At 36.4% G+C, this 16,086-nt stretch overlaps 1 protein-coding gene across 1 annotated transcript in view; it reads left to right on the top strand.

The window, feature by feature from the left end:
• The first annotated feature begins 5,631 nt into the window (after positions 1-5,631).
• LOC140746121 (uncharacterized) overlaps positions 5,632-16,086 on the top strand; it is a 33,262-nt gene continuing 22,807 nt past the window's right edge. Inside the window, exon 1 of the mRNA XM_073078132.1 lies at positions 5,632-5,817. Within this exon, the coding sequence (XP_072934233.1) occupies positions 5,812-5,817 (6 nt within the window). The 5' untranslated portion in view covers positions 5,632-5,811. The remainder of the gene's footprint in view (positions 5,818-16,086) is intronic.

The raw sequence follows: 16,086 nt of genomic DNA, 5'->3' as shown, positions 1-16,086 counted from the left end.
AACTTTTTTTTTTTTATTTCACCAAAAGTTTTAAATTAATATTCCCATAAGGAAATTATGGTTTGGGGGCTATTTTATTGTAAAAGTTATGCATTATACTAAGAAAGATTTGCTAGACTTTACGTAAACGTCGTTTTTTTTTTTAAAAAAAAAAATATCAAATAATGTTATGGAAAGAATAAACACATTAAAATGGTTCGTTAATCTAAACGGAGTTTAAACAGAGCTTGTCTTACATTGAGTTCCTCGGAAGCGGATTTTTTTTCCGTAGTTATCAAACGGATAGTGTTATTGAATACATACTCGTAAACTACCTACCAAGAAAAATGACTTCAGAAACCGGCCATTATTTAACTATACTTATGTGTCTACAACTGATAAAATATTTTTTTAAACACGCTTTTATTTTTGCCACGCTTTTATTAACTTGACCTGTATGTATGTAACGGAATATTGAATCCGATTTTTACCTACTTTGAACGGTCTGATTAATTTAAAATTTTTGAACACTTATGACATGACATGATTTTAATAATCTTGTCCAATTCTAATTTTGTCTCATCAGGATCGTCAGATTTAAAACTATAACTGTTTTACATAACATGTGGCTCCTTATCAATCACAACCTAAAATTTCTATGACCTGAAAAAGGTATTTTAAAGTTGATCATGATTTTATACCAGCCAGCCAAACAAACAGTTAGTCAAACTATCTTATGATGCACCTTATTACCGAACAATTCACACTCATTATATATATTTCAAACGCCTCGGCTTCACCTGACTTTTATATAGTTTGTAATAAAAATTATATTAGTGCGTAATATCTGTATATATTATATTAATATAATATGTATCATTTACAACCAACACTCTCAAGGAGACGCTCGATGTTTCTATAGAGAAAACCTAGACATGACGCAATTGTGAACCGTATGAAATTTATATGAAAAGTAAATTATTGTATAAGAAAATCCCATCGAAATGTACCTATGCTTTTATTTGATTATATTATTAAACAACATTATTATTCATTTGGCTATGATATACCTATAATAAGAATGAAATCTTCACGTGTTTACATCGAATATATTTGAAAAAGATTTTTTTCTGTCGGTTTGTACGTTTGAAAATGCATTAAAACCGAAACTACGAAGTTGATATCAAAAGTATACATTTTTTTAAACATTATATGACCAGGTAATGGAGTATTCCAAATTACCAACGTACTCCGTGATCTTGACAGACGGCATTATATAATTCACATTATATTTTGAATCCACATGAACAAAGTCGCAGGCAAGACTCGTTTTAAAAATGCAATTCAAATTATATTCTGAATCCACATGAACAAAGTCGCAGGCAAGACTCATTTTAAATATGGTATACAAGAGACTATCTAAATTTATGTAGGCTTCAGTGACCGTTTCTCACTTAATACGTATAATAACTTAATTTCTGTTACTTGTAAATAGAACTAAGCGCAAGTTATAAAAGCATCAATTTATTATTATTATTATTATTATTTTATTTAAAATTATTTATTCTGAATCCCATACAAAGTGGATCCCGTTTATCATTTCGTAAGTGGCTCACATAATTGATAATATCGATAGTCTAAGCGTCTCAACGTTTAAGGTACAAAACTTCATTTACCAGTATTTGATAGTGCCCAATTTTCAAACAAAAAGAACGTGTAATGTTTCAAATTCAAATTTAAAGTTTTCAAATTAAGAGATGTAATGAAATATTAATACAAAACGAAGCGTTGCATAATTAATTTAAAATAGACATCTAATATTCTGTATAAGTGAGTCAGTCAGAAGTAGAATGGGAGACTTTTTTTTTTTAAATATTATATTCCAAAGACCGCAGCGTATAAGTTTCTCAGTTTTCTTATAGATCATTAACTGATGTGCATTTATACTTTATGGGTGTCAAAACACAGTAGTACACAGTACTGCGCGAGATCGCCTAGAATTGATGGAAAGCTCAAATTTGGCGACGTACTCCTTGCTTCTTTCATAACAAATACGTATCAAGTATATTAAATCAAAAGGAAACTTTCATTGATCTATAAAATGAAAATGTGAACAATGTAGATGTGAATGCCAGTTTATTTTTAAATAAAGCCAATTTATATCCATATAAACATAAAACCTTAAACTCATTGACCATTTCCCTCGTGGGTACAATCAGCCACTCAATACGGTGGTCGTGATACTTATTTGCAGCCAGTTAAATATTTACCACGTAGATATTATATATTTCTGTACAATTATGAATAATCAAAATTTTGCAACCTAATAAACGTGTCAGTTATATCAAGTAGGTATACTGTACTCTGTAACTGCACTTGTTGTTACCGCATAGTTCCTTCCATACAATAATAACAAACGCATATACGTAAATCTAGTTGATTCAACATTAAAAGTTATCAAAAATAAATACAAGTCTAATCTGTATGCAATTTATGGCGTACATTAGCCTATATTAACAACCATTAGGTTCCCATATATGCCTCTCTATATCTATACAGCCTGACATTTAAGAATAAAGACCCTTAAAATATTTTCATAAGTTGGTGTATTTATATATATTTCATAAGTAGGTGTACCTTTAGACCAATTAGGATTTACTTTTCACACCACAGACTATAGCCAAATGATCAGAGTTACCACAAGAACTGCTTTGCAAAAATTTTTTTTTTTAGACACTCACAGAAAATGAACTTATTTTGAAGTAAACTCTTCAGTTTATAATGTTAACAAGTAATTTGAGAAGATTAAAGTTTGTATTGTTTTCAGAGGGTATTAACATATCATTTAATTATTAGTTAATAATTCGTTCCAGTATTAAGAATTATCGGTATGCACAATTGTACTATATATATATATTTTTAAATTGAGCCTCCAATTATAATAGCAACAATAATTATATTAATCAATTATATCTTGTTTTCAACATACTAGTCTCAATCTATCCATTCAAATACTTTGCCCTTACATCAAAGACATTTATCTACCTTCATTTTTACTTATTACCGAGATTGAACTCACATATGACAAAATAATGTTTTAACTCACGGTTTTTAGTCCTGTGTCAAGGATGTTCGTACTTACGAATCGCCGTTCATGATTGCGAGCTGGATTCTTCACGAGCACTTCTGATATTAAATAATAGTCATCTTGAAGGTCTTGAAGGCGTGTAATCTTATAGTCACATAAAAGGTACAGAGTAACGATATAATAACTATACGTAAGTAAGTTCACACTAGTGATTAGAAGTATTATAACTACACAAGTATCTCCGTTATTCGACTGTTCTTGCTGAAGTCTCCGACCAGAATGTCGCTCTCTGTTAATTCGAGCGCCTTTAAGGTGTCGTCCCCACTTCACCTACCCGCATCTGTTTTTAAACTGTAGTATCAAATGCGTCACTTATTACTTTAATGTAACGTTATAAAAATGTGATATCGTTAATATCCAAGCTTCTTATTAACGACGATAACAAAAGGTAATAGGGAGATAGGCCTGTATGATGCAGCTTCATGTGGCGGTATTTTGTAATGAAAATGAAATTGAAATTCATTGAAACTTTTTAGAAGAAACTAAAAGGTTATTCTGAAAACGTCTTAATAACGCAAGATCTTAGTGGTTTAATCCTGGTTCGAATCCCAGACTGTTACAAATCAAACAACTTTACGTCTTCGTACACAAAAATTAATACCCCTTGGTCCTTATTTTTTTTTTTAAAATACACATTTTTTTTTTAAACTACACAAACATTTTTGTCAGCACCCATGTAGATTATTATCGGAGTTTCCTTCATCGTTATAGCAAGTGATAATTTTCTCATACGTACATGACTGAAAAATTAGACGCGAGTGCTTGGGATTCGAACCTCGGACCGCCCGGTTTACACGCTGAGTATCAATCACTGCTTGTAAGCTTAAACTTACAGGAAGTTTATTTTAAACGTTTACTTGATGAGTAATATATTTCAAAGAATACGCATACTTCAAATTTTGATTTAACGGCAGACCTCATAATCATCGTAGAATGAGTCATCTAATGTATAAATAAAACCACTCATTAGGGACATACATTTAGGACAGCCATCCGAAAGATATTAGTATTTTATAATAAATATATATATAGGTGTATAATATTTCCGCTTGAATTAGGATCAAGGCTACAAGGCTATTTTTTACCTAATTGCAGAGGAGACTGTTTTTCGAGCATTATATTTTATTCTTTGGCACGTTCTCTTTTATGAGGAGTCTCTGATTAGTCTAATAAGGGTCTAGATATGGGAGTAACATATGCTATCATTTCATGCAGTCAGATATTTGTTATAATACTTCCTGGTTATACTTAGAATAAAAATAATTAAGGAATAGAAAAAAACAAGTAATTCATTAGGTAGTAGAACCCTTTGTGGTATGATTCCGGCGGCACCACAGCCACTCCTATTTCGGCATAAAAACAGCAGTAAAGCGCTGCTGTGTATGGTTTGAAGGGTGTACATACGTTTCCGAGGCGTTTCAGCTTAGTTAGCGTTAGTTCTCAGGGGTAGCGGCGCAACTGTGGCCGACCTCAGATAGAAATACGAGTATCTAATCCTATATGGGGTTGATTACAGATGTCCATGGGGGGCAGTAGCCACTTAACATCAGGTTGACTGCATGCTACTCCTATACTACAAAAAATGTTTAGCTTAGGAAAATCATTAGCTTTAGATTTAGCTTCAATATTAAGAGTGCCTGTAAAGTTAAAGAATGTGTGTTAAGTATAGTTGGAATCAATCTTTACAAAGCGTTTTATTATTTCTCAGACATGTTTGTTTACATTGAAAAGACAAACACATTCCCATTGACTTTTCTTCGAAAAAGATGGAATTTGAAAACAAGGTCTTCAGGTCATTCCGGGGAATGTAAATATCTCTACCTTATACCTCTTAACATTAAGATTGGCAAGAAAGTAAAATCAGCTTTCAACCTCGATTGAGTCTGTAGAAAAATATTCGTGTAGTTTGTCTACGAAAGCATTACTACTATTGTTTCGTTATACCTTGACCAAATTTTGTAATATGGTCTTTATTCTCAAGAGGGGTGTAAAAAGAGCTCTCCTTCAAAGCCGGCGATGCATTGGCGACTCCTCTGGTGTTGCAAATGTCCATAGGCGACGGTGACTGCTTTCCACCAGGTAGCCCGTCTGCCTTATCGTTAGGTTAAATATAAAAAAAAATTGTAGCATTGCTGACTGACCCGTGAGGCGATCCATCTTAGACGGGGTACTTTTTACCCCATTACGCGTTTTTACTTGCAGTATACAATGTCACACGTTAGGGTAGGTATATGGCACAATCTGGTTGAAAGGAATATCGTTGAACGAATCACATGAGATAACACCAAAAATATAAATATTCCTCTAATAACCGTATTAGCTACGTACGCTATTAAAGCAAATAACAAAATTTGGCCTACTTATTAATTATAATTGCTTAATTGCTTTAACATCCATCGATTTTATTGACCGCTTTTAGCCAAATTGACTTGCAAAGAGCCTGAGTTAGTGGTTGAATAGTTTAAAACGACAGGTTGAATCGAACAAGTCGAGAAAGTTTCTTTTTTTACCAGCGGCAGTGCACGGCGGGCGTCCAGCGAAGGAACACGTATACACGCTCCTTTATTCCATACCAGTTCCGTGTTTACAGTGACAAGTTCAAAATTCTTTAAAAGAAAGTTCGTGTTTAACTCACCTGTGACGGATTTTTATGACAACTCGCTAGGACGGTGGGAAAGCGAAATATGAATGTGAGTATTTCACACTTTTTCGATTTGCTTTCAGCGTTCAGTCGCTCCCAAAGAAAAAGTTGTTTTGTGAACTTGTCGTGAGGCTTATGAACGCAAAGTTATTTGTTAAGGTTTAGTTTTTGCTTAATTACACGCTCAAAGTTAATGATACGTTAACCGTTCGTTCGAAATTGAGTTTAACATTTGGTGAAAGTTTCGCTATCGTCCTTGATTTTGTTAACGTAGAGTTTACTTAAAATTAGTAAATTGAGACAAACTTTTTAAGTTTCAAATTTACACATAGGAACTGATAATAAAAACTTTTTAAACTCTGTTTTATCAAAAAACTCTTAATAAGTATCTTTGGTTGTAAGTATATGGATAAAAATAATTTTCAACGACTAGAATATTTTGATAATAGTCTTCTATCATTAAAATATAAATGAGCTAATTTCAAGTTTACTCATTTTTGTGAGAGAATAAAATCGAACCGGCAACCTCGCAGCAACCTGTGTTATGCTCTGATGCTCTAACTACTGAACTATAACACCCCATGACCCAACTTTGAGGCTTCCATGCTTTTTAAGTTTACGTAAAAATAAGTTTTATCTGTAACGGTGTTATGTAGGTATATCTAAAGCGGATTGTTACTCTCATTTTTCATGTCAATCAAAATTCAGTTTGCTTTTTTGAGGCACTGAGTAATCTACAATGATATAATAGTTTTAATATCATTGGGTACCTATATAACATCTACGGAACACTATGACGTGAAAATATTCCAAAAAGAAGGTGAAAAGAGCTTGCGTCTAAAACCTCTTAAGAGTTGGTAATTTCTTTGGTAAACAGTGACTTACATGACATGACATGATGAGGCTTCCTACTAAGTAATCAGAGCAAGGAGAAGTCTGCAATATAGAGTTCAGGTTGAACCGCTGTTCGAAATAGAGTTGACTACAAAAGGGTCCACTTACCGTCCTGCACTGTATGCTCGTTTACTATTTCGACTTTAAAAAAATTCAGGATCTTTCGTTTTCTCCTTCAAGAAGGTACCAGAGATATGCTTCCCCACGCACTTTACCGGTCAAAGGCCAAATCAGCTGTCGGATGTTTCCAACTACTTGAAGGATTCCAACGAAAACAATACAATTACGCGATAATAAGACATTATATCTGCTAATTTGTGTAATCGTATGTATAGAGCGAAACTGACGGCTATCAAAATTGACCACTAAAGGTCACTTATCCAAGAATCATGAGTAGTAGGAATAATGAGTTTTAAGCCCTTTGCTGGGCTTAAAACTCCTCTCACGACGATAAAAATTTAACACGCGTTTAAGAACTTCATGGAGAATTCTCTGAAGTTTATTCACGACGACAAAGGGTCGTTAATATATTCTAAATGGGCAACGGCCTAGGGCACTTGAATTAGCGATGCAATCGGCAGCATCGAAATCGACACAAACAGTATTTTTTATTTACAAGATGTCACTCTACCAAAATATTTTTCTTTGGTTTTGACACACTGCACGACAGTTTTTTTTATCGAAGTACCTAATCTACTTATTAAAAAAATGCCACTCCACTCATTCGCCTCTTCTTAAAAAGATCTAGTCTAGATTCCAGGAATTCTCGAGCGGCACAGCTCGTGTCTACCTTGCCCTTCAAATTACAATTCTTTACTAAGCACAGTTCGAAGGTTTCTAACCCTGTCACAAACTTAGCAAATCGTTTGCCAAGCCCTGTGATATAAACTCTTTGTGATAGCCTAGTGGTTAAGAAGCTCGGCCACTTGATTGAGGAGTCCTAGCCCCGAGGTTCTAATCCCAGGCTGACACTTCGGATTTTTCAAAGTTATGTGCGTATTAGAAATTAATTATCACTTGCTTAAACGGTAAAGAAAAACATCGCGAGGAAACTACACGCCTGAGAAATTTAAAAAAAAACGCTTTACAAAGGTATGCGAAGCCTACCAATACGCACTTGGCCGGCGCGGTGGACTACGGCCTAATCTTTCTCATTCTGAGAGAAGACCCTTGCCCAGCAGTGGGACAATAATGGGTTGATGATCATGTGATATAAACTCTTTATAATCATAACACAATCTTATGTACGTAAACAGTACTTAATTCTCGATTAAACCTAGAAGAAAGCGGAAGACAGTATTACGCTAGAATCATATTACGATCGCAAATCAGGAAATTGTTTAAAACTAATGAAAATCGTTACTCAACGACCAACAACTGTTGTGCTATCAATAGCGGTTACGGACAATTACTTCGGGGTAATAACAATCCATTTATAATGAGTAAAGTTTGTTGTTTTTGTTGTGGTTGTTATCAAATTATCAATTAATGGCAATTAGCAATTGAAACGAGGTGTTTTAATTCGCGATTTAGCGATTTGGTGGCCAAAAAGGTTTAATTACTTGACTGCAGTACTGCGAGAAGCTACTTTAGGTACTCTTCTACTATGTTATTCTTAGTTATTCTAGTCTGGAGGCACGGCAGTGCCTCCGCCAAGTCGAGCCAAAAAAAAGCGGCACGGCCGTACTATTCCTTTCTCGAAGCAATTCGGCCCATTTTTTAATGATTTATTTTAATCGCATGTAGAATGTCTTTCTGCTGGGCACTGAAAGTGATTGTGTATGTTAGAACTATTTTCTAAAAGTACATGTTTAGGATAAATTTTGTAATATTTATGTTTTTAGAACTTTTATTAACGTTAATATCACGAGTCAGAATAAAATGGCTGAAAGGGTATTCTGCGCGCATTTTCAAAGGATAATTTACGGGGATAATATTTTTCTAACAATAACAATACTAAATATTCCGTGTAGGTTTCGTCCGTTGCGAAATGTATAGAGCTAAAAACAATTAAATAACCTATTTTTTACAGCTATGGTGCACAAAGAATCGTTTTCTAATTCCATATAAGTGGAACAAAAGAAGCCTTCATGCCAAATCAAAATAAAAAATAACATGCCTCTCTAAACTCGCATATCAGGAACACAGAGTAGGTGTCCCCTAGGGGGTTATGGTCGTCCATATCGTATGAGGCGGCGACAGTCCTGGGGCGGTGTCCGCCCCTGGACATTCTGGCGGATATGGACGCACGGGTCTTCCATAAGATCCGCGTCCTCCGTCAGAGGACGGAACCCTTCGACGAAGAGACGATCGGAGCGCTTCGGAGGAGAGCCAGATGGCGCGCTCTGAGGTGCTGGCGCGAACGGCTTCAGGAGCCTAGGAGCATACGCCAAAGGGTGGTTGACGCTATCCTACCGAACTTTCGGGCCTGGCTGAAGAGCAGGGGTAGAGTGACCTACCGCCTTACTCAGATACTCACCGGACATGGCTGTTTCGGTGAGTATCTGAACAGGATACAGAGGGAGGAGACGGCCCAGTGCTATCATTGCGGGCACGACGAGGATTCCGCACAGCACACGCTGCAGTACTGCCCAGCGTGGGAGTCGCAGCGGCGGATCCTCGTCGAAAAAGTGGGACCGGATCTCTCTCCGTCGGCCATCGTCGGGGCGATGGTTCAGCGTAGCGAAGCCTGGGACGGCATGATCACCTTCTGCGATGCAGTCATGTCCGCGAAGGAAGACGCCGAACGAGCAAGGGAGCGCGCTGAACCCGCTCGGAGGAGGAGTCGCCGCGGGCGTACGTAAAGGCCCCAGGCGCTGTGTCCCTGTAGTTTCGGGACCAGAATAGGGCTACGGTATCCCCTGCCTGTCGTAAGAGGCGACTAAAAGGGGGCTTCCGGGGTTGCGGGCGGCAAGAGTGGGTAGCTCGAACCGCCCGGTAAGCGACCCCGGGAAGGGCGGCGGTATGTGTGGTCGCATACCGTCGTACGCACCAGACGGTGTGGCGAGCGTCAAGCTCACCTGGGCAGAGCCCGACGGGGCAACGCGCTAAGAGGACTCCGGTTGCGTTCCTTTGGAGATCCCGGAGCCCTCAACGCAGCGCCGAGGACGGCCACCGGGGGGGTTTTAGTGCGGTAAAAATCCCACATAACCCTGCGTCCCTCCCACGGCGCCGGGTACCTTTTGAAGGTTTCCCCCTCGTAAACAAAAAAAAAAAAAAAAAAAAAAAAAAAAATTATGGGGTTATGGTCGTAGGTCTCAAGGGGCGTCTTTATAGACGCTGTAGGCGCAAGTACATAAATAAAAAGATATCACCTTCAAACAATATCATCAGTCATTTCCTATTTTTCATTGATGATCTTTTTTCATTCAATTTTCTCATTTTTTTTTTTTTTATTTTTTAACTTTGCAATTTCACGACGAAAAAAATGATGATACTATTATAAAGTTAGTAAATCTAGCATACTTCCATTATAGTTCCAGTAAGTTCCATTAAGTAGGTAATACCTAAGTACAGTCCGCGTAAAGCTGCTAGTCTGCTCTAAATATAGAAATGAATCGCGTCACCATAGCAAATTGTATGACTACACCTGCTCGCAACAACTTCAGAGCGGACTAACAGTTTGGCGATACCTATACCAAAAGTTTGAACAAAATGCAAATTTGTTCTTCTTGTTTATAGTTGTTAATAAGATGCTTTGGTAACCCTTACCTTGTAAAATGAAAGACGGAGTAGACTATTTATTATCTAACAAGAACAGCCGGAATTGCTTGTTATTGATTTGTGTACGGAAAGTAATGTAAATCGCAATTAGCGGAAATGTTCAAGTAGAGCTAGTGAACTTGTAATACGGTTAACTTGCACCTTAGGCCGGTTACACACATCGCTACTCTAAACAAACATTAAGAAACGCGCTTTAGTGATATTTAATCTTAAGTATTTTTTGTGTACCAAAATTTCGAAATAAAAGAGTTGTATTATGCACTCTCAGCTCACATTAGGTTAAATTTCGAAGAATGACCGGCAAAATTAGTTTAAATTGTTTTTACTAATGGCTATTAGTGAAATTAATTGGGCCGGAATAAATAGCTTGAGATTATTAGTAGATATGAGTCGGTTGTTTTTAACAGATGTGCAAAAAAATTTATGACCACCCAGAAAAATGTATAAAAATGGCTTACAGTTTGGTCAAAGAACCGAATCATTTTCATTAATTAAAAAAAAAAAAAACTTGATCAAATTTTAATTAACGCATTGCGATGCCAACTTTTATAAATTTTGCAACTTATCAAAATTAAATCGACTCGTGTGTAATTGGTCTAATTCTGCAGGGCGTGAAATCATACACTTCATACATAAACATGACCAACGGTATACATATAACCGGTGTTACTATGTCATACTAATGTTAAAACTGTTTTAGAGCACTACATTTTAATCTAATTTTTATCTTCGAGTCATTTACAGACAATTAACACGGTTTAATTAATTAAAAATATAAAAATAGAGCAACTCATTATGCGTTTCTATTTCGTATCACTAAATTGAAATCTCATGTCAAATCAAATCAAATCATTTTTTATCCAAAATAAGTTCTTTAGAGAACACTTTTTGAATGTCAAAACAACGACCACCACTTCACAAGGTGTTTCATTATGAAAAAGATGCTGCAAAAGAAACTCCATAAACTGCAAAAGAAACTCCATATTTATTTTTTAATAAATGTTTTATGAAATTATTTATTTGACTTATGTGTTATACTCTTCAAAAATAATATGCAATGAGACTTACCAAAATGGAAATTAGAAAACTTTAAACTTCAAGAAACGCTTTGTTAATAAGTGTATTATAAAGTAAATTCTTACTTTAAGTCATAATAATTCGTCAAGTACGAGTCGAACTCGCACATGGAGGCTTCCTTACCACCAAATGTTCATTATTTTTACTTATTTTTATTCATTTTATTATTTTCAACAATATTATGACAAATGACATGATTTCAACAATATATGACACAATATTAGATGGCGTTGGGGTATGATGAATGATACGTAAACAACGTATAATAAAATTAAAATAATTATATTAAAATATGTTTTATGGTTCTTATTTGTATTTATTATAATACCAGTTATAGTAGTAAACGGATTGTAAAAATATCATCCGTCTTCCTAATACGGTTTAACAGCTAGATCGTAAAATGCTTAAAAAATCCGGTTTGTTGTATGGAGACCCCCTTTAATATTCAACTTTATTTTATCTTTAGTATTTGTTGTTATAGCGGCCACCGTTACGCATCCTTTGTCAAGATTTCATGTTTCTATCTATTACGGTTCCGGAGATATAGCCCTGTGACAGACGAACAGACGGACAGACAGCGAAGTCTTAGTAATAGGGTTCCGTTTTTACCCTTTGGGTACGGAACCCTAAAAATATAAATATCTTAAGTCCACCTGTGTGTAGGTTTATACGGAAGTAGACGCACGATAGAAGTTATAGGTTTAAAATACGTGATAAGTTTTTGTATCGAAATAATCAATATGTATTTTCTTATAATATTGAAGTCGCATAGGAGAATGTAGTTCACGTGATAGTAACTGGCTAGTCGCTCATGGACATCTGTAATTAACCCCGGATAAGATTAGAAGTCTCCCTTACCACATCCTTTAAAGCCTAACTTATCATTGTCTATTGTCGCCTGAGTCTATCCACAAAAGGTTCTGCCACCTTAATTATAAACAGATTTTCTTAATTTCTAAAAGCTTACAAAAAATCCTACGAAGTGTTATATAATATATATTTTTTAATTTGGCGTATATCAAGCTCCCTCGTACCTATACCAATCTCTTATAACACTCCATAAGTGTAACTTTAAAAAAGAAAGACATCATTAAAATTCATTGCACTTTTGGTAACATTATTGTTCGGCCTTAGTCACCGATATTAGTCAGTGCGGTTATCGAGAACCAATGAACTATGACCAATGTTATTTGATTCGACATTAAATATTTATAGTTAAGTGCTAACCGCAACGTCTGGGCATAAGTTAGAAGGCTATGTTAAGCTACAATTCTATTAAAAGATATTTTAACTATTATTATTTCTGTATAAGTATTTTGGCAAAGGGAGATCTCCCGCCGGGCTAGGTGATCATGCCCGGGGAGCGGCCGTGCTCCGACAGTCTCAGTTCGGAGCTTGTATATATGCACGATTCTTAGAAAACTTCGATAGCGTGATTCAGCAGCGCCATCTCTTGACGAGTAGCGGGAAGTCGCTACAATATATTAACGAGTAATATGGAAAGATCTTAATAAAATTATCATCATCATCATCATCATTAACCCAACACTGGCCCTGCTAGGCACGGGTCTCCGTTCAGAATGAGAAGGATAAAACCATCCACCGCGCTGAACAAGAGCAAATTGGTAGACTTCACACACTTTTAAAAATATTTTTCAGGTTTTCTCACGATGTTTTAATAATTTTGAAAAACAGAGGTGCGTGTTGGGGATTTAAACCTCGGACTCGTCGAGAGGCCGCGGTCCAACCGCTAGGCAATCATTGCTTTTTCCTACTAAAATAACTGTGGACAAATATTGTATCAACCACGATCAAGGTCTAAGATAGGCTAGATTAAACAAAAACTGTTTTAATGACACATTCCTCTAGTATGTTACGTTATAATGATTCTTTCAATGACACTATTATAATGTAGCCAATCAAAAAGTAATGGTCTAAGATCCGAAGCTAAATCGAACTGGACCGAGCTGATAATAGAATGAAACTCATTTTATAATGAAATTAGTACATTGGGTAATACATTAAAAATGGGTTTGCTAAAAAAATCCTGGACAGGATAATTTTAATTATTTTTTGAAAAATTATAAAATATCATATCATCATATAAATCATATCATCATATAAATCTCATATTATAAAATACCTATAATTTAGATGTCAACAATACGTTGTCGTTACGTTCTCAATCCATCAGGATACATGCGTGGTTCGTGTACACAGTATCAAATTCACAATCCATTGAGCGTGAACTATTCACTTCCACATTGCCTCTCTGCTTTGTTTTCGTGCATTAAGTATTTGTTTGTAGTTGCAAATATGTTACGTAAGGCACTTTTTCTAATACTGTAATCGGTGGAGCCATTAATAAGTATGTAGTGTGGTTCACAGTTTGCTTTCTGGTCAAGTAGACTTAGCTGGGTTTAGATTTGGTTGATCTAGGTCATCTTCTAACATACTTGTCTGTGTTTGTGGAGCTATAAGTATAGGTAAGACATAGAGTTACGAAACAATTTTATTATTACGACAACTTTGAAGATATGGTACGCATATTACGGTATTATTTGGACACATAGTTTTGGGGAATGACATATATTCTACGGGAAAGGATAAAATAAACATACAAGGTGGTAATACTTGATTGTTCTTTATAGGATATTATTCCACAGCAGTGAAGTAGTTCGTACGTTTTAGTGGAAGGGTAAGGATACCAGCTTTTTTGTCAGTAGGGGCAAGTGTCACCCCGGAGGCTGTCGTCGCGGCAATGGTCCGTTCTGGCGAGGCGTGGGATAGCGTGGTTGCATTCTGCGAGCGCGTTATGCTCACCAAGGAGGACGCCGAACGGGCCAGGGAGCGCGCCGATCCCGCGCGGAGAAGGAGGCGCCGAAGGCGCAGATAGCGCCTCCCGGCGCGGTGTCCCTGTAGTCCCGGGACTAGAATAGGGCTACGGTATCCCCTGCCTGTCGTAAGAGGCGACTAAAAGGGGGCTTCCGGGGTTGCGGGTGGCAAGATTGGGAGGTCGAGCCGCCCGGTAAGCAACTCCGGGAAGGACGGCGGTGTGTGTGGTCGCATACCGTCGTAGACACCAGACGGTGTGGCGAGTCCTGGAGCTTACCTGGGTGGAGCCCGAAGGGGCGACGCGTTCAGAGGACTCCGGTTGCGTTCCGTAGGAGATCCCGGAGTCCTCTTGGCAACGTAGAGGAAGGCCACCGGGGGGGTTTTAGTGCGGTAAAAATCCCACATAACCCTGTGTCGCTCCCACGGCACCGGGTACCTTTTGAAGGTTTCCCCCTCGTAAACAAAAAAAAAAAAAAAAAAGGGGCAAGTGTCAACGCATGTGTGCGTATAAGTGTTTTGGTCAAAGATGTCCACGGACTACAGTGACTATTTACCATCAGGTGAACTGCATGCTCGTTTGGTACTTCAGTGTTATAAATAACGAGCTTTTGCCCGCGGCTTCGCTCGCATTACGAAGTAATATTTTCATCTCCTGTTTTATCTCCTTGGGGGTAGAATTGATCAAAATCCTTCCTTAGCGGATGTCTACGTCATAACATCTACCTGCATGCCACATTTCAGTGGTTTGGGCTGTGCGTTGATAGATTACTATGTCAGTCAGTCACCTTTGAGTTATATACAGGGTGAATTTTTAAAACGGGCCTTCAGGGCCAAATCCGAAACTATAAGGATTAGCGAAAAATGCTGAGAGGAGTTACGAGGCCGATTTTGATAAAAAATAAAACTGCATCATTACTTTTTTAAAATAACTTTTTCCCTAGCCGGGAATCGAACGAGTTAATTTTGAAAAAAAATACACCCTCTATATTATTCCACTATCTGATAGTGTTGCTTATAAGGATCAAAATCTGGGAAGTAATGATAAATGACAAACTAAAGGAAAAGCCTCAATTTTAAGAAAATACATATTTTTTTATATTAATTTGGCAGTTAAGTTCCCGCCATTCATCAATTTAAACATTTCGCGTATTAACAATTTTTTGGCTCAATGTTTCAAATCATTCGAATTGGACGTTTTGTTCTTCAAGAATTTATATTTTTATGTCCGACTTAGTTAAGGTTACTTTTAAGACCATTATAATAGATTTAACTTGCTATGGGCCGAGTTTCGTTTAATACAGATGTAAAATTGACAATTTGCGAGAATGTCTTTTTCGAGTCAAATCCGAGTGATAACTAAACAAAGAGATATAGAAAATTATATTTACTGTTGAAACGTAGTTATAAACAACAAACAATAACAATTTACTATTTAATCACTTATCTATTTTTATTAAAAAATAAATCCTAAAAACGGCGGTAATTTACTTGCCAAACTATTGCTTACTCATACTAAGCCGTATGTCACGGTTATCACATCGAATAATTAGTTAATTAACCAACAAATTCTTCAATGGTATGACTTACGTATGTTTTAAAGAATTACACATAAATCATTTGTTATGTATAATCCTTAAAGATTAGTATGGCAATGTATGGAAAAATATGTATTTTCTGCAAAATTTTCCTTTTCCTTTAATTTGTCACATAACATTACTTCCCAGAATTTGATCCTTATAAGCGACACTATCAGATGGTGGAATAATATAGAGGGTGTTTTTTTTTTAAA

The sequence above is a fragment of the Epargyreus clarus genome, unplaced genomic scaffold (genome assembly GCF_041222505.1).
Source record: "Epargyreus clarus isolate Ecla_fem2 unplaced genomic scaffold, WU_Ecla_fem_2.2 ptg000012l, whole genome shotgun sequence".
NCBI lineage: Eukaryota > Metazoa > Arthropoda > Insecta > Lepidoptera > Hesperiidae > Epargyreus > Epargyreus clarus.
The sequence above is the reverse complement of the archived record's forward strand: the minus strand, read 5'-3'. Positions and strand labels throughout refer to the sequence as shown.